The sequence below is a fragment of the Artemia franciscana genome, chromosome 12 (assembly GCF_032884065.1).
Source record: "Artemia franciscana chromosome 12, ASM3288406v1, whole genome shotgun sequence".
Classification (NCBI taxonomy): Eukaryota; Metazoa; Arthropoda; class Branchiopoda; order Anostraca; family Artemiidae; genus Artemia; species Artemia franciscana.
Window position 1 is genome coordinate 27,587,289 of NC_088874.1, and position 19,292 is coordinate 27,606,580.

The 19,292-nt window shown below is 36.1% G+C and overlaps 1 protein-coding gene across 1 annotated transcript in view; it reads right to left on the minus strand.

Moving 5' to 3' along the window:
- The window catches only part of LOC136033939 (multifunctional protein r-like), a 248,362-nt gene that overhangs the window by 208,074 nt on the left and 20,996 nt on the right, over positions 1-19,292 (minus strand). Inside the window, exons 4-6 of the mRNA XM_065714958.1 lie at positions 17,190-17,500; positions 13,469-13,654; positions 7,159-7,382 (exon numbers count right to left, since the gene is read on the minus strand). Of these exons, the coding sequence (XP_065571030.1) occupies positions 7,159-7,382; positions 13,469-13,654; positions 17,190-17,500 (721 nt within the window). The remainder of the gene's footprint in view (positions 1-7,158; positions 7,383-13,468; positions 13,655-17,189; positions 17,501-19,292) is intronic.

The following is a 19,292-nucleotide window of genomic DNA, read 5'->3' on the forward strand; positions in this document are numbered from 1 at the left end:
CCAACTATCCCCAATGTCAACAGATCTGGTCGGGATTTAAAATAATTGCTCTGAGACATGAAATCCTTCCAAATATCAAATTTCATTAAGATTCGGTCACCCGTTCTTAAGTTAATTAAATAAAAAAAACTAGTTTTTAACTGAAAGTAAGGAGCGACATTCAAACTTAAAACGAAAAGAAACTACTCCGTATATGAAATGGGTTGTCCCCTCCGCAGTCCCATGCTCTTTACGCTAAAGTTTGACTCTTTGCCACAATTCTACTTTTTAAAACAATTAAAAACTTTACCGTAAAGAGCGTGGGACTGCGGAGGGGACAACCAATTTCATATACGGAGTTATTTCTGTTCGTTTTAAGTTTGAATGTCGCTCCTTACTTTCAGTTAAAAAAACTAGTTTTTTTTTATTTAATTTCTGAATGTTTTTAAATTAATGCATGTTTGATTTTGGCTCTCCGCACATAAATTATTGAAATGAAATTAGTAGATTATTTTTTTTTTTTTTTTTGGCTAAATGGCTTTCTCTTAGTTTTGATCAGACGATTTTGAGAAATAAGAGGTGGGGAAGGAGGCCTAGCTGCCCTCCAATTTTTCGGTTACATAAAAAGGCTACTAGAACTTTTAATATTCAACGAACGTTTTTATTAGTAAAAAATATGCGTAACTTAAGAATTAACTTACGTAACAAACTTTTATATTCTTATATTTTTATTATGTGTACGAGGGGGTTTGTACCCTCGTTAATACCTCACTCTTTACACTAAATCGTAAGTTTTGTCCCAATTCTTTAAGAATGACCCCTGAATCGAAAAGGCCGTAGAATAAATAGTTGAAATCACTAAAAATATTTTAGCATAAAGAGCGAGGTATTTATCTCCTCCTAAATACCTTGCTCATTATGCTAAAGTATTTTTAGAACCCCTCATATGCGTAATAATCTCTGTTCGTTTTAAATTTCAATGCTATTCCTTACTTTCATTTGAAAAAACGTTTTCATGTTTATTTTTTCATTTTTTTTTTTATAGTAATGCTAGAAAATCCTGCGCTCTTTTCATTGAATTTTTCTTCCCCCATGACATATGTCTCAAAGGAAAGATCCTCCCATAAGGCCCTCTCCCATCAACCCCACCCCCCAAACCAAAAAATCCCCATGAAAACGTCTGTACACTTCCCAATAACCATTACTATATGTAAACACTGGTCAAAGTTTGTAACTTGCAGCCCCTCCCTCAGGGATTTTGGGGGAGTAAGTCATTCCCAAAGACATAGTTATTATGGTTTTCGACTATGCTGAACAAAATGGCTATCTTAAAATTTTAATCTGTTGACTTTTGGAAAAAAATGAGCATGGGAGGGGGCCTATTTGCCCTCCAATTTTTGTGGTCACTTAAAAAGGGCACTAGAACTTTTCATTTCCGTTAGAATGAGTCCTCTCGCGACATTCTAGGACCACTTGGTCGATAAGATGACCCCTGGAAAAAAAAACAAAAAAAACAACAAACAAACAAATAAACCCGCACCCGTGATTTGTCTTCTGGCAAAAAATACAAAATTCCACATTTTTTAGATAGGAGCTTGAAATTTTTGCTATAGAGTTCTCTGATATACCGAAGGCGATAGTGTGATTTTCGGTAAGATTCTATGACTTTTAGGGGATGTTTCCCCCTTTTTTCCAAAATAGGGCAAATTTTCTCAGGCTCGTAACTTTTGATGACAACTAAATTAATTGAAACTTATATATTTAGAATCAGCGTAAAAATTCGATTCTTTTGATGTATCTTTTAGCATCAAAATTCCGTTTTTTAGAGTTTCGTTTACTATTGAGCCGGGTCGCCCCTTACTACAGTTCCTTACCACGAACTGTTTGAAAAGAAAATAATTCGGTATTTCGGGGCTTCTGACATTATTACTCCTTTGCGGAAGTTAGGCTCAAAATTGAAAAAGGATTATATTTTTTCTCTGGGCCCCTTCCACCTCTTAGTTCGTTTATTTTCCCGTTAGTTTTCACCTGTTTTCGCTTTATAGTTGCGTTATCTCTTAGCAGTTCTTTCGTTAGTTGAGTTATGGTTGTGGTATATATGTTTTATCGCTCGTATAGTTGTGTTATTTTCAAATTATACTCCATAATAGAGAGGCTCCGAACACCCAGCATTGTATGTTAAGCTCTTAATTTGACGTTTTTTTGTAACGTGACCAGATTCGTCCTGCGCCCTTTTCATTGAATTTTTTCCCCCATGGCATATGAAAGATCCTCCCACATAGCCCCCTCCCTCAACCCTACCCCCAAAACCAAAAAAATCCCCCTGAAAACGTCTGTACACTTCCCAATAACCATTATTATATGTAAACACTGGTTGAAGTTTGTAACTTGCAACCCCTCCCCCAGGGACTGTGGGGGAGTAAGTCATCCCCAAAAACATAGTTATTATGATTTTCGACTATGCTAAACAAAATGGCTATCTCAAAATTTTGATCCGTTGACTTTTGGAAAAAAATGAGCGTGGGAGGGGGCCTATTTGCCCTCCAATTTTTTTGGTCACTTGAAAAGGGCACTATAACTTTTCATTTCCGTTAGAATGAGCCCTCTTGCGACATTCTAGGACCACTTGGTCGATACGATGACCCCTGGGGAAAAAAAAAGAAAAAAAAGAAAAAAAAACAAACAAATAAACACGCACCCGTGATTTGTCTTCTGGCAAAAAATGCAAAATTCCACATTTTTGTAGATAGGAGCTTGAAACTTCTACAATAGGGTTCTCTGATACGCTGAATCTGAGGGTGTCATTTTCGTTAAGATCCTACGACTTTTAGGGGGTGTTTCCCCCTATTTTCCTAAATAAGGCAAATTTTCTCAGGCTCGTAACTTTTGATGGCTAAGACTAAACTTGATGAAACTTATATATTTAAAATCAGCATTAAAATGCGATTCTTTTGATGTAGCTATTGATATCAAAATTCAATTTTTTAGAGTTTTGGTTACTATTGAGCCAGATCGCTCCTTACTACAGTTCGTTACCACGAACTGTTTGAAAATACCTCAAATTTTCTAATTTTTCCAAATTAACACTCCCCAGTTCCTCCAAAGAGAACGGATCCATTCCAATTATGTCAATCACGTATCTAGAACTTGTGCTTATTCTTCCCATCAAGTTTTATCCCGATCTCTCCACTCTAAGTGTTTACCAAGATTTCTGTTTCCCTCCTCCAACCCCCTATGTCCCCAGATCCAATTCGAATCGAAAATGGAGCACCTGAGACATAAGATCCTTCTATATATATCAACTTTAATTAAGACGTTTTCCAAGAATTCCGGTTTCCCCCTCCAACTACCCCCAATGTCACAGGATCTGGTCAGAATTTAAAATTTTAGCTTTAAAGCGCGAGATCCTTCTAAATATCAAATTTCCTCATGATCTGGTCACCCGTTCGTAAGTTACAAATACCTCATTTTTCCGAATTTCCCCCCCCCCCCCTCCCAACTCCACCAAAGAGAGCAGATCCGGTCCGGTTATGTTAGTCACGTATCTTAGACAGGTTTTTATTCTTTTCATCCAGTTTCATCCTGATTTCTCCGCTTTAAGTATTTTCTAAGATTTCCGTCCCCCCCCCAACTGCCCCCCCCCAGTGACGCTGGATCCAGTTGAGATTTAAAATAAGAGATCTGAGTTACAAGGTTCTTCTAAATATGAAGTTTCATGAAGATCCGATCACTCCTCCGTAAGTTAAAAATACGTCATTTTTCTAATTTTTCAGAATTACCCCCCCCCCCCCATAGAGCGGATCCGTTCCAATTATATCAATCACGTATCTAAGACTTCTGCTTATTTTTCCCACCAAGTTTCATCACGATCCCTCCAATCTAAGCTACTCCATGTTTTTAGGCCCCCCCCCCATTTTTTAATTCAGATTTAAAAAAAAAAAAAACAGAAACCACGCTTAATGAATAGATAAGACCGAATCAAACAGATTCATCTTCAAGCAATTACCTCCTAGCAGGAATGAGGCTAACTCACCCTAAACTTTCTATAGGCCAGAGCATCAATTGGACTTTACAGAAAATAGTTTAATGAATAACATAAATAAAAAAGATGAAAAACACCATAATAGCCAAGTTTACTGAAAAAAAAACTAATGAAAGTAGACTTACTCTTTAACATATAATAATATTCATTCCTGAAAGTTTAAGTAATTTTGGGCGTATTAATATTAAAAAAGAAATACTTTCAAAAACATATTTTTTCCATTAAAGTTTTTCCATTATTTTTTTATTTTTATTTTATTCCATTGTTTCCATTAAAGTACAGTGACACTCTGGCCCTTAGTAGTTATTTCCGTCTTTTCCATCTATCCCTTTAAATGGAGGCATTTTCATGGCTGGAAAACTTTATCAGACGAACGTAAAATCGATAAGAGTATTTTCTTTAAATATTTATTGTCTTTGATAAGCTCTCCTTAGCCCTCCCGAGTAAAAATTGAAATCTACTTGATCTCTCCGTCCACTGCACCCAAACTTTCAACTGGTCCGTCAAGTTGTTAATTTACATCCTTGTTAAAGATACGTCTTTTGTCAATATGAATGCACACAAGTTTTGATTTTGTTGAACATCTTGAATATTACCTGGGAGTTTCTACTAGATTCTACTAGATTTATTTTTGCACTTCAAATTTTTTCTACTCTCGTAAATTTTTATTTTTGCTCTTCAAATTTTTGCTGCTCTCGTAAGTTTTTATTTTTGCTCTTCAAATTTTTTCTACTCTTGTAAGTTTTTATTTTTGCTCTTCAAATTTTTTCTACTCTTGTAAGTTTTTATTTTTGCTCTTCAAATTTTCTAATCTCGTAAGTTTTTATTTTTGCTCTTCAAAATTCTTCTACTCTCGTAAGTTTTTATTTTTGCTCTTCAAATTTTTCTACTCTCGTAAGTTTTTATTTTTGCTCTTCAAATTTTTTCTACTCTCGTAAGATTTATTTTGTGTACATCAATTTGTATATAGACGCATATACAGTCTTGCTTTAGATTACCATCCCCTTCAACACTCCCTTTAAGCTCCAAATTAATATCCTTTACTGGCCCAGTGACACTTGGATTCATATAGCATTTTCGGGTTTAGTTAAACAGCCCTGGAAAACTCAACTGATTACCATTCGTGACTGATTGCAGTTACATCCTAGGGGCACATAACGTCCCTGAAAAGGCTCCAGAAAATTAACAGCTGAACCTGCTCCTAAATTCCACCGAAATTTTCAACTTGAAGCACTTAGCCGTTTCAGAACAATTACAGATATGCCCTTCTGAAACTTGGATACAGGTACTGTATTTTGATTAAATTATACATCCTCCTCAACATTTTTCGAAAATTTTATTTTGAAGATTCTTAGCTATTTCTGAGACATTATAGATATTGCTCGTCAGCGTATTCTGTCTATCCAGGTCTATTGTCATTACGTTTAGAGATGTGTACCGTAAGTTGAAAGTAAGGATAAAGCTTCTCGGGTCCTCTAAACCGACTAATAGGCATGCAGCATTGATTCCTGTATATAAAGGTATTAGGCAGGGAGCTATTAGCTCCTCTCCCTTATACAATAATACTGTTGTTGATTGACAGCAGAATGTATAACAGAGTTGTGTGTTTCGTAAAATAGATATTACGTTATTGCATCAAGCTATTTGATAGATATTATATAAGATTATATAATATAATATATTATATATTATATAAGATATAATATAATGCAGATATAAAATATAATATAATATATATAATAGATTATATAAGATATTATATATTTATTAGATATTATATAAATATTATATAAATAGAAATTATATATATTTAATAGATATTATATAAATAGATATTACGTTATTGCATTACGTTGATCATATCCTTAGACTAAGCAGATCGTTTTCCCGAGTTGAGGAAATTTGTCTCGACTGATTATTGCATATCATAAGATATGCACCTAACCTGAATATTTGTGTTTGACCCTCTTTCTCAATAGCCCCCCACTGCTTCTGTTTGGCTCGGTAATCAAGTTTTTATTGCTTTTAGTACTATTACTTACCTTAGCCTTCCAATTACGTCAAACCTTAGATCAACTCCTTTGGCTCTTGTTCAACCTTTTTTCTGAAATAGCCCACCGTAACTATGAACTCCTTATTGACAATCTGCGTGCACGTAGTGTCTTTTGATTTAACCAAACACCCCCCCAAACAAATACTGAATGTTTCAAGTCCATACCCCTAGCCGCTCTGGAGATATTACATATACGCCTTTTTTACAGCATGGATGCACAGCATTTTCCTCTACATACTTGAAAGTTTCAACTTGATACCCTTAGTTGTTACTGGAATGTTGCAAATTTGTTGTTTATAACTAATTATTGAATATACTCGCCATGCCCCCCCCCCAAATAAGGACAGAAAAGTTAAACAGCAAAAGAGGGATACAAATCACTTCCCTAAAAAAAAATTAAACCCTCTTTATTATATTGATACAGCCTTAACTGAAATAGATAGATAGATAGATAGTTTATTTTAGCCCACCATCAGAACAACAACACGGCGGAGTATAAAGAAAAAAAAGGAAAAAGAAAAAGGCGAAAAACAATGCTTCAAGATAAAACGATTAAATTATATTCACTATATACATTCATAGTTCATATATGACGTGCAACGGCAGGAAATCATAAAGGTGCTTAAGGACACCTTTTCTAGCATGTTTCCTGTTCTGCCACAGCTTCACGGGGATCTGGAATTTGATACTTATTCAAAAGAAATGAGTTTCTCTCGAATAGCGGTATGCGAATCAAAAACTTCAAATATCTACAAAACGCGGACCTAACTTTTAGTCTCTGTTTCTGTGAACCATTCCCAAAGCGGGGAAAGGTAAAGGACATGTGGTAATGCCACTGCTCTGTACATCATCGCCAAAACTTGCCGATTGTAAGAATACTTCAGCGGGGCTAGTTTAGCATAGCTCACTCGCAGGTTAGACACAAGGGTATCAAGGCAAAGAGTTTTTGTAGTTTTCTTATCTCGGCCGTACCGAAGACCTTAGTATTGAAGCGAAGGAGAAAAACGAAAAAGATACTCGGTAACGAATTTCAAGGAAAAACCTTAGTAACATACTAAAAAAAAGGAAAAAAAGGGCGAGTCACCTATAGTTAGACCTCCAGAGCCAAGTAGTAAAACCTTTTTAGGTTTCGGCAAGTCTCCAAGTGACTTAGGCATCGGTAGGCCTGATTCCAGGGCAAGAGTAATTCGTTCTCGCACAGTGGGCTTGAGGCAACCATCTCGACTTGCCTGTACTGTTTCAAGGAATATTGAAAATAGCTTTTCCAAATCTTCCGGACCGGCGGTGTGCTCTGGGTGGAATTGAACACTGAAACACAAAAATTGACTTTTTCAACGAGGTAACGACTTTTTAAGGTATTAATATAACATAATCGTTCAATAGACCCTTATATACTGAAGTCTAAAAACGATAAATATAAAGCAATCAGTAAAGAAAATATACAAGGAAAATGCAATAAAACAATAAGATACAAGAAAAGATTAATAAGATATAATATTTAAAACATAGGAAAACAGAAAGAAAAAATAAATATGAATAAAAACGAAACTGTGAGGTAACGTTAAAGAAGAAAAACAAGATATAGCAAATCAAATTTATATACGACAATATAATGTCATAATACAATGCTAAAGTCACTAAACAGAAGAAAACCGTAATAAACAAGGGAGCTAAACAAACAAAATAAAGACAAACTAGATTCTAATTCTTGGAACTTTTTATGAATCACCTTATGAAGGTGGCTGGGTAATATAAGACAAAACACGCATTAATAAGATATTAATTATGGACTGGTCGCAAGTGATACAAGAAATATTTCACTTCTGATGACTGTGAGCCCCTGAGAATAGTATAGTAAACCAAAAAAGGCCACTCCAAACCTCGGAGAAAATTTCACCCCTAATATTTCTTAAATCTTGCCAGGCATGTTATCACTGGTATCTAGTTTAATTCGACCTGTTACCACGCGACCACTATGCGTCTACATTTAGGCTGACTTCAGTCAAATAAAAATGGAAATTAGTGGAATCAACTGAACAGAAGAACTTCCGGATACAAATGGCATCGACGATCTTGACTCAAAATTCTTGTCCGTGATGGTTCGACTGGAGAGCTCTATACCATTGAAGAAGAAACACAAACGGCCTTGTCTCCTTAAACTTGATAAAAAAATAAATAGAAGACCAGAGAGGAGCATAAATCGAACTAGACCTACGTTGCCTGAGCAACGTGAAGTGTTACGGCAACCTTTGTCCGGCTTCGCCGAATAAAGTGTTGCGAGAGCAACACTTTGGTTTTGTTTCTTTGCTATCGGTTAAACACTGAACTTGTCAGCCTATCGAAGCTTTTAAAACGTTATGTTCAAAGAAGAACGCGATCAGTAATCACGTGATCAAATGCTATTCCTCAGCGTTGAAAAAAAAAACAATAACAGAATAATATCGAAAGAAGGGACTAAACTGACTTTGCAGCCAGTTGAACTTTATCCTTTTGAATCGTAGACATCGTGACGGATCAAGACTTGGAACAATATCTTATATAATCTAGTTGGTATTGAAAAGCTATCCGTAACTTTTCAGAATCAAAATACCATAGATGACACTATTAATTATTACGAAACTGCCTCGTTGTTTTACGTTATCGTGTACCCGTTGCGTAAACACTTAATTCTAGGTTACAGTGGCTATGGGTAGGCTACACCAACAAGCAAAAGTTACAAACCCCTCTTCACTAAAGATGATTGTAGCCTAATAGACGATTATTACTTACAAGTCCCCTACATGTCTTACCACTGGAACCAACTCGGTCTTACCATCAAATACACTGGAAACAAATAATAGGTACCCCAAATAGCAAAATTTGCAAACCCCTCACTGCCAAAGATGGTTATGAGCTAACAGCCGACCTTTCCTTACAAGCCCCCTACATGTCTCATAATTGGTATCGGCTTATTTTTGGTTTCAGTGTGTACCCTACTACTGAAGTTGGCAACCCCTTGAAACTTTCAAACTAGTATATCTCATGAAGGAATTTTTCTATCAAAAAATGGATGACATATATTTTTATCAGCTCATCAAGAGCTATCGATTGCCGTCGATTAATAAATTTTTATATGTCTTAGTTCAAAAGTTGATTTTTTTGCCGTAGGCCAACTTTCTAACGTCACCACTTAGAAAGGAGCAAAGGATAAGCTCAAATTTCTTTGGCAATGACAGAACTTTTAAAGTTTAAGAGGTACATCTGATAACATTTCTTTACCTCAATCCCAAGTGCGAAAAAACATATGATAAACCCAGCCAAAATCACGGCAGCACTTTTGGAACCGTGGGAAAATGCCGCTTTTTTGCTTCTGTAAATGGTTCTATTTATCACTCAAAGAAGATATATTGGCTGTGGGGCCGGGTAACTGCCGCATATATTTAACACTTATAGATTTTAGTCCATCTTCAATTTGAAAGTGGTGCCTGCCTGCTTGCCTGCTAGAACGGAGCTTTCCACTCGAAAGCAGAAACATAGTTTGATGAAACGAAAGCTTGGCTGCACAACTTCAGATACTCCTCTCTGACATAGGCTACATAACTCCACTTCACTTCGCACACCATAGGCTCTGGCTCGTGGACAAGCAAAAACCATCCTTTTTGGCCCCAGGCAAGAGTTCTGCGGAGCTTTCCAAAATGTAATGCCATATTCATCAATCCGGCCTGAGGTCCACACTTCCCGTAAAAACCGCACAGGTTAGACCCTTACCAGTTTCCAGGAATAAGCCCACATCGGCGGCATAGGAAACAAAAAAAACGGGACAAAACCAAAGTGTTGCTCTCGCAACACAATTCCACAGGGGACCCACAAGAGTCAACATCTCCTTGGAGTTAATCTAACACCTATCCTTAAAGAACGTGACTCGGACATAATCGTTGATGTCGAGCTGAGTTTCTCAAGCCATTGTGGGGCAATAATTAAGAAGGCGACAATGGTAGTTGGTATCCTCCGTAGATCATTCAGGTTTCTCGATAAAGGAATGCTATGTATACTGTAGAAAGCCTTGGTAAGGCCAATCCTGGACTATGGACAATGTGCTATCAGCACTTTATAGGATAAGGACATCAACTCGGTTGAACGCGTACAAAAACAAAATTCTACCCAACTTGAGCTCATCTTTCTTATGAAGAACGGCTCCGGAAGCTCCAATTACCAACTTGGGTATACCATTTTTATCGTGGCGACATAATTGAAACTTACACTTACAAGATCTGCAAAGGATCCTTTATAGTAAAATTGCGACCACCGACATTCTACAGTTCAGCAAATTACGTCTACGTGGCCATCAGCTTAAACTACAAGGTAGACACTTCTTAAAGGACACTGTATGATTGGCATTCCCCAACCGGGTCATCAGCAAGTGGAAAAAGGACCCATTAGCTAATTTTCCCAGCACCAGAGGGAACTTCCTAAGCGATTTCGGCAAAAACTGATAAGGGATCTTAAATGTGTAAAGAGTTCGAAAAACTAAAAAGGTTATTTTATCCTTTACTAATTATTAAGCAAAGCACTATCTATCCAATATACAAACAGTATAGCTAGTAGGTCACCTGTGTAGGCAAGGTTTTCAGTAAAAACTTGTAGCACCACTGGGAACTCCCAAAGCTGCAAATTACTCAAATGATACTTTCTTTGAGCCCATTTTTGACATTTTCCAAGCAGGTTAGTTGGAATATTTTAAGGGACTGCCCAAAATGGGAGAAGTTAAATGGTATATCCAGGAAAAAATGTTAACTTTTAGTTGTCCGTCATTTATTCGGGTTAAACATCCAAGCTCTACAAGTTAAGGCAAGACAGACCTATCGATTCTTCATAGTTTGGACCACGCCAACTAAAAAGTTTATAATGGACAAGACGGGATCATTCTTTAGGGCACCACATCTTCTTAACTAGCATCAATGTCTTAATTTCTTCATTATTAATTCATCCATTTGCTTTTCATTCTTAAATTATTAATTAATTTATTAAATAACAATGTATTTAAATTGATTCCTTTCTTCCTTAAAATTATGACACTATATTTTTTTTTAATTAAGGTACAATATAAAGCCTTTTCATCAATTCCTTTCCATTGTCGTAATTTACGTAAAATTCATTATTTCTCACACCTAAAAGTTTAATCGTGAAGAATCAGAAGGACCCAGAAAAGAGGAACCTTTTCATTCTTTCTAATGGTTTGAAATTACTCTGAGTAGAATCAATCAGGCAGAAATTATCTTTATTTTTATTGGGTTAAAATTTCACGTGATTGGCATGTAAAATTTGATTGGGTTATTCTAATGTGACTGGCTTGTAAAATGTGATTGGTCTAAGCAAAAAAGATTGGCTTTGAAATATGATTGGATTATAAAAACGTGTTGTGCCTTTAAATAGTGAGTAGTTTACGCAAGTCAATGAAGTTAGAGCTTTCCCCCGTAGAAATGAACCTCGGTCGTAGTTTACAATTACTCCTTCTAAGCAGCAAAGACTCTATAATTCCGTAAACAGCTTAAAAAAAATCTAAAATGCTTATTTAGGCTGTATCATTCCTAAAAGTACTTCCTGTTACTTTGCCCCTCCCCCCTAATGTGCAAATATATACACCAAATTATCAAACAGTTCGTGGTAACGAACTGTAGTAAGGAGCGACCCAGCTCAATAGTAACCAAAACTCTAAAAAATAGAATTTTGATACCAATAGCTACATCAAAATAATCGCATTTTAATGCTGATTTTAAATATATAAGTTTCATCAAGTTTAGTCTTACCAATCAAAAGTTACGAGCCTGAGAAACTGCGTTTTTTAGAAAATAGGGGGAAACACCCACTAAAAGTCATAGAATCTTAACGAAGATCACACCATCAGATTCAGCGTATCAGAGAACCCTACTGTAGAAGTTTCAAGCTCCTATCTACAAAAATGTGGAATTTTGTATTTATTGCCAGAAGGCAGATCACGGATGCGTGTTTATTTGTTTGTGTTTTTTTTGTTGTTTTTGTTGTTTTTTTTTCCCAGGGGTGATCGTATCGACCCAGTTATCCTAGAATGTTGCAAGAGGGCTCATTCTAACGGAAATGAAAAGTTCTAGCGCCCTTTTTAAGTGACCAAAAAAATTGGAGGGCACCTAGGCCCCCTCCCACGCTAATTATTTTCCCAAAGTCAACGGATCAAAATTCTGACACAGCCATTTTATTCAGCGTAGTTGAAAAACCTTATAACTATGTCTTTGGGGACGACTTACTCCCCCACAGTCCCCGTGGGAGGGGCAACAAGTTACAAACTTTGACCAGTGCTTACATGTAGTAATGGTTATTCGGAAGTGTACAGGCGTTTTCAGGAGGATTTTTTTGGTTGGGGGGAGGGGTTGAGAAGAGGGGGATATGCTGGGGGAACTTTCTATCGAGAATTTGTCATGGGGGAAGAAAATTTCCATGAAGGGAGCGCAGGATTTACTAGCATTATTTAAAAAAAAACAATGAAAAAATAAATATAAAACAGTTTTTCAGCTGGAAGTAAGGAACAGCATTAAAACTTAAAACAAACCGAAATTATTACCCATATGAGGGGCTCACCTCCTCCTAATACCTCGCTCTTTACGCTAAAGTATTTTTAGTAATTTCAACTATTTATTCTACGGCTTTTGTGATTCAGGGGTCATCCTTAAAAAAAACAAGTTTTTTAAATGAAAGTAAGGAGCGACATTAAAACTTAAAACGAACAGAAATTACTTCGTATATGAAAGAGGCTGCTTCCTCATCAACGCCCCGCTCTTTACGCTAAAGTTTTTTACTGTTTTAAAAAGAAAAATTGAGAGAAAGAGCCAAACTTTAGCGTAAAGAGCGGGGCGTTGGTGAGATAGCAGCCCCTTTCATATACGAAGTAATTTCTGTTCGTTTTAAGTTTTAATGTCGCTCCTTACTTTCAATTGAAATTTTTTTTTTTATTTGATCTAGTAAAGGACGATTAAGATCAGACAGTAAATATTATTCTGAGAATTTTATAACGTTTCCTTCTGAGGAGGAGTAACAATAGGACCTTAATCTAATTTTTCTCTTTGCTTTATTCTTTAGGCTAGCCAGAAGCAATTTCTTTTTCTGATGAGTTTTTGAAGAAGAAAAAATAATATGGGCATTCTGCATGAGGGTAACCCTAAAATCCATTTAAAACACTTATTTATTGACACCTTGGATTCCAAAAAATATTCATTATCTGATACTGATAGAATTCCGTGACCTACGAATAGCGCTAATTTACCAACAATTCTCGATCCTCTTTTTAAGATCTCCTTCTTTCCTCTAAAAGCATCTCCTCTAATATTAACATTCGATTTCTTGAGTCACCATTAGTTTTGGGTAAAACAAGGGTACAAACTTACCTGAAAAATGGCAACGATGCATGAATAATACCCTCATTAGTATTGTCATTTACATTGGTGAACAAAGGTGACCATTCAGAGGGCAGTGACCCTATGTCAACTGTATACCCATGATTCTGAGAAGTTATGTAGCATTTACCACTATCATTATGACAGCATGGCTGATTATGTCCACGGTTCCCGTATCTGCAATACAAAACGGCGTTAGATGCGCCTACTTAAAGACCTCAGTAAACAGGATTTATTTTTCTTCTTCCTCCTCCCCCCTTCTCCAAACGAATATAACATTAGATAATCCACCTATGTTTGACTTGTAGTTTATTAGTATGAAAATTCAAAATAAAGAAAATTCAAAATAATTGAAAATTCAAAATAAATACTAATAAAATTCAAAATATGTATAAATTCAAAATAAATAAAATTCAAAATAATGAAAAATAAACAAAAAACGATCAAAAATTGGGTTCTTCAGAGCCGAATGAGAATACTCAACAAGAGCTCATATGGCTCTTGTGACGAGGTCGGAAGAGCCATGAGCTCATATGGTATGAGCTCTAGCAAAATTCTAAGAACCAATAGATTGCTTTAAAAGGAAAATCAGAGGCTTAATCCCGGTCGGCATTTAAAATAAGAGCTCTAAGTCACGAGGTCCTTCTAAATATCAAAATTCATTAAGATCCGATCACCCACTCGCAAGTTAAAACTACCTCAATTTTTCTAATTTTTCCTCTCCCTTCAGCCCCTCAGATGTTCCAATCGGGGAAAACGACTTTATCAAGTCAATTTGTACAGCTCCCTTACACGCCTATCAATTTTCATCGTCCTAGCACGTCCAAGAGCACCAAACTCGCCATAACACTGGAACCCCCTCTAACTCCCCCAAAGAGAGCGAATCCAGTCCGGTTACGTCAATCACGTGTCTAAGACATTTGCTTGTTCTACCCACCAAGTTTCATCCCTATCTCTCCACTCTAAGCGTTTTCCAAGATTTCCGGTTTCCTCCTACAACTCCCCCCAGTGTCACCAGATCTGGTCGGGATTTAAGATAAGAGCTCTGAGACATGGGTTCCTTCTAAATATCAAATTTCATTAAGATCCGGTCACCCGTTCTTAAGTTAAAAATACCTCAATTTTTCTAATTTTTCTGAATTAGCGCCCTCCTCCCCAACTCTCCCAAAGAGAGCGGATGCGTTCCAATTATGTCAATCACGTATCTAGAACTTGTTCTTATTCTTCCCATCAAATTTCATCCCGATCTCTCCACTCTAAGCGTTTTCCAAGATTTCCGGTTTCCAAGATTTCTGTTTCCCCCCTCCAGTCCCCTCTGTCCCCGGATCCGATTCGAATTGACAATGGAGCGTCTGAGACATAAAATCTTGTTATATATCAGTTTTCATTAAGATCCGATCACCCATTCGTAAGATAAAGATGCCCCAATTTTCACGTTTTCCAATACTTCCAGTTTCCCCCTCCAACTCCCCCAATGATCTGGTCGAAATTTAGAATAAGAGCTCTGAAGCACAAGATCCTTCTAAATATCAAATTTCATTAAGATCTGATCACCCGTTCGTAAGTTACAAATGCCTCATTTTTTCTAATTTTTCCGAATTACCCCCCCCCCCCCCAAGCTCCCCCAAAGAGATCAGACCTGATCCGGTTATGTCAGCCACGTATCTTGGACTTACGCCTATTTTTCCCACCAAGTTTCATCCTGATCTCTCCATTCTAAATCTTTTCCAAGATTTCCGGTTCCCCCGCCCCAACTCCCCCAATGACACTGGATCCGTTTGAGATTTAAAATAAGAGCTCTGAGACACGATATCCTTCTTAAAATCAAATTTCATTAAGATCCGATCATCCGTTCGTAAGTTAAAAATACTTAATATTTTCTAATTTTTCCGAATTAACCGTCCCCCCACCCCCCCCCCCCAGATTGTCAAATCGGGGAAAGGACTATTTTTTATTTAATCTGGTCTGGTCCCTGATGCGCCTGCCAGATTTCATCGTCCTAGCTTATCTGCAAGTGCCTAAACTAACAAACCCGGAAAAGAAAGACCGACAGACAGACGGACAGAATTTGCGATTGCTATGTGTCACTTGGTTAATACCAACTGCCATAAAAACACAAAAAAGAGAAGTAACAAGGATGATTAAATAAATAAATATCGGACCGGAGGGGCGTAGGAGACCATCCCAACACAGGGACATAAAAACAAAACACACAAAGAAGAAGATCAAATAATTTAATTTTCCATTCCGCACCGCAGCTAGGAATATTAGTGAAAAAAAACTTTATGTTTAATTGAGAGGAAAAGAGGCTTGTACAAGAGTAATCTGAGTGATAGATCATATGAAAACAAGGGAATGTAAAGAAAATGGAGAAATAATTAAAATTCGAATTACGGAGATGTGAAGTAGAGGCCATGGATAGAATTGCCGAGGATCTGGAAGATGCAACTAGACGGCATATTAGTAAAATATTGTACTGGCATGTTAATAAACTGAGAGGGAGTAATCAATCTGGACTTGGCCCAGTTAAAGATAGGAAAGGGGCCATAATTAGTGATAAAAAAAGGGTTAAAGAGAGATGGGCAGCATATTTTGAGAATGTGCTTAACTGAGATAGAGTTGCAGGAAAAGATATAGAAGGAAATGAAAACGTGTTTGATACTTTGGATGTGAAGGAAGATTTGTTTTGCGATGAAGAATTAGCGACAGTACTTAAAGAATTGAAAAACGATAACGGGTCCAGGTGCTGATAGCGTGGCAAATGAGTTCTTAAATATGGGGGCTCTGAGGTTAGAAATATGTCATTGAAGATTATGAATACGATTTTTGAAAAAGTTAAAGTACCTAGCGATTTTTAGAAAAACCTTGATCAAACCGCTTTACAAGAAAGGTGATAAGAGTGAGTGTGGTAATTATCGAGACATTAGTCTAGTCCCTATAGGTAGCAAAGTACTTAGTCATATGATATTTTCTAGACAGGGAGATGCTGTAGACAAGGTTTTAAGAGAAGAACGGTGCGGTTGTAGAAAAGGCAGAGGATTTGTCGACCAAATTTTGAATCATTGGTTAATAATTGAGAAGTGCCGGAGTTATCAAACACCTTTGGTCCTCAGTTTTATAGATTATGAGCAAGCGTTCGATTCTACTGATAGAACAGCTTTAGCAAAGTTTTTATCCTTGTATGGTATACCTGACAAATACATGAGCTTAACTTTGAAGCTTCATAATTTAACTTTGAAGCTTCAAAAATTAACTTTGAAGCTTCAAAAATTAACATTGAAGCTTAACTTTGAAGCTTCAAAAATTAACTTTGAAGCTTCAAAAATTAACTTTGAAGCTTCAAAAATTAACTTTGAAGCTTAACTTTGAAGCTTCAAAAATTAACTTTGAAGCTTCAAAAATTAAATTTGAAGCTTAACTTTGAAGCTTCAAAAATTAAATTTGAAGCTTAACTTTGAAGCTTCAAAAATTAACTTTGAAGCTTCAAAAATTAACTTTGAAGCTTAACTTTGAAGCTTCAAAAATTAACTTTGAAGTTTCAAAAATTTGAAGCTTCAATTATAATTCTATTATTATAGAATTATTTTTATTTTATATCTTATATTTCACTTTACTATAGCTGATGACCAAGGCATATTCCAAAAATTGGTGTCGTCGAATACTTCAGTAATGCTTCAAACAACGAATAAAAAAGCAACAAATCGAAACTTACTTCATTTTATGAGAAGTACATCCTGCAGCTAAGGCCAGAAGCTGATGACCAAGACATATTCCAAAAATTGGTTTCGTCGAATACTTCAGTAATGCTTTCAAGTGGTCTACAGTTTCACTACAGTGCACTGGGTCTCCTGGGCCATTTGATAAGAAAAGACCATCATATGTTGATGGATCTGGCCGTGCATTCCATGGATAAACGTCCACGCGGGCGCCTCTACGCGCAAGACAGCGTAGTTGGTTATATTTCAGCCCACAGTCGATAGCAGCAATTCTCAATTGTCCTTCTGGGTTAATTATAAATGGTTGCTGAAAAAAATGATATATAAAGCTAAGAACTATAGATACCAAAAACGAAGATTTGAGGAAGAGTATATAATGCTAACTCTCCACCACAAAAAAAGAGTAGTTCGGTTTTATCTTTTCGGTTGTCATTAGATTTTTTTGCACCATTGAGGTGCATCTATTTTAAATTCAGATTTAACAGGACAGAATCCCAGACAAGTCGTAAGAGCCATGTGCAAAAACTTGAAACTGGGATTTTTGGAGGGGATATGCTATAGACCTCTCTTGATTTTCAATAAACAGTAGCACTCTTTGAAAATGTCGCACGAGCAGAAAATGTCAATTTCAGGTATCATCATATACATCACAATCGCTCTCATACCTTGCTAATATGGTTCCGAAACAATGTTGAACCTCACATCTGCGCATACAACAGGAATAAGAATCATTCCTAAACCAGGTACGTGTATAGGAATTTTGATTTTTTTTAGGGGAGGAGGAGGGGTAAATTTGTAAACAAACCAAGACAGGGGAAATGTATGAGTATTCTCGGTCATGGGGGGCAGGCCTGGATACCTTCCTCCTCCTCCATGCAGCCTAGTCTTTAACTCACCCAAGAATGCTTTGAAGGAGCTGCCTGATAAATTAAAGATTGTGCATAGTAATGAAAGTTTTTTCCCACTTCAAACCGACATATACTCCTATAATTGGAAATACCTAAAAGGTTATAATTTTCTTTTATATATATTACAAACAAGACACTTCAGAAACCATCTGATCCATCTGACTTTAATCCATTAACTGCTTGTCATATAGTTTGGAACAGCCTACCTGATTCAGCTCAAGAATAAAAAATTCAGGTACCTCCTCCCTTCTCTCTTTTTTCAATTTATATATTCCACTTGCTTTGATTGATTTGGTATGTTTTTTTCTTTGCTATATTCATTTATTAATTGATTTTAGCACATAAGCAGATATGTCATTATTTTGTTTTTGTTGTTTTTCGTTTCTTTTTTTTTACTATGTTCATTTTTTTCCAGTTCCTTTATTAATTGATTTTGCTACGTAAGCATATATGTCATTGTTCTGTTTTGTTCTATATTAATTAATGTAATGTTTAGTCTCCCACCATCACAGGCAAAAGAGCCCGTGTGGGGGTCTAAAGCTTTGTAATTTTTCTTTATTTTCTCTTAAAAACTGATTGATTGATTGATCTATTCTATTTCTTAACGAAACCGAAATCATAACCGTATCTAAATCATATCTAAATACGAGCTATAATAATGTTTTTAAATTGCAATTTTTTCTTTGTTAGCTTTAAAGTAGCTTTAAGATTTTAGGCAATAAAATGTTTTGGTCAGTGCTGTCGCATTCGACAAAGAAAATAAATAAGCAAAGTAGTTAGCCAAATTTTAAAACGCTTTTCATCCATAAAAACTCGAAGATTATGAGTATGTTGATTCCCAAAGAAAACTACAACTTCAATGGATTTTTACACCTCATTTAGGGTGTTTTGTATCAAATGTCTTTCTCTTATTTTGGCTGATTTTCACTCACATTTATTTTTTTTTTATTTGGCATCTTCTTACTGCCTTACTGCTTGTGGTGGTCTTTATGATTAAAAATTAAATTCAAAATTTTTATTCCATTTTCACTATCGCTGGGATTTTAAGATTTTCTATATGTATTTCTGAAAATTTAAAGCTGCCGCTCCCTTTTTTTAGGCTTACTTTTAGAAATGCTCGTTTTTCTTAACTCATTCTGTATCTGACCGAAATAGGATTACATACATGTCAATATCACAAATTATTAATCC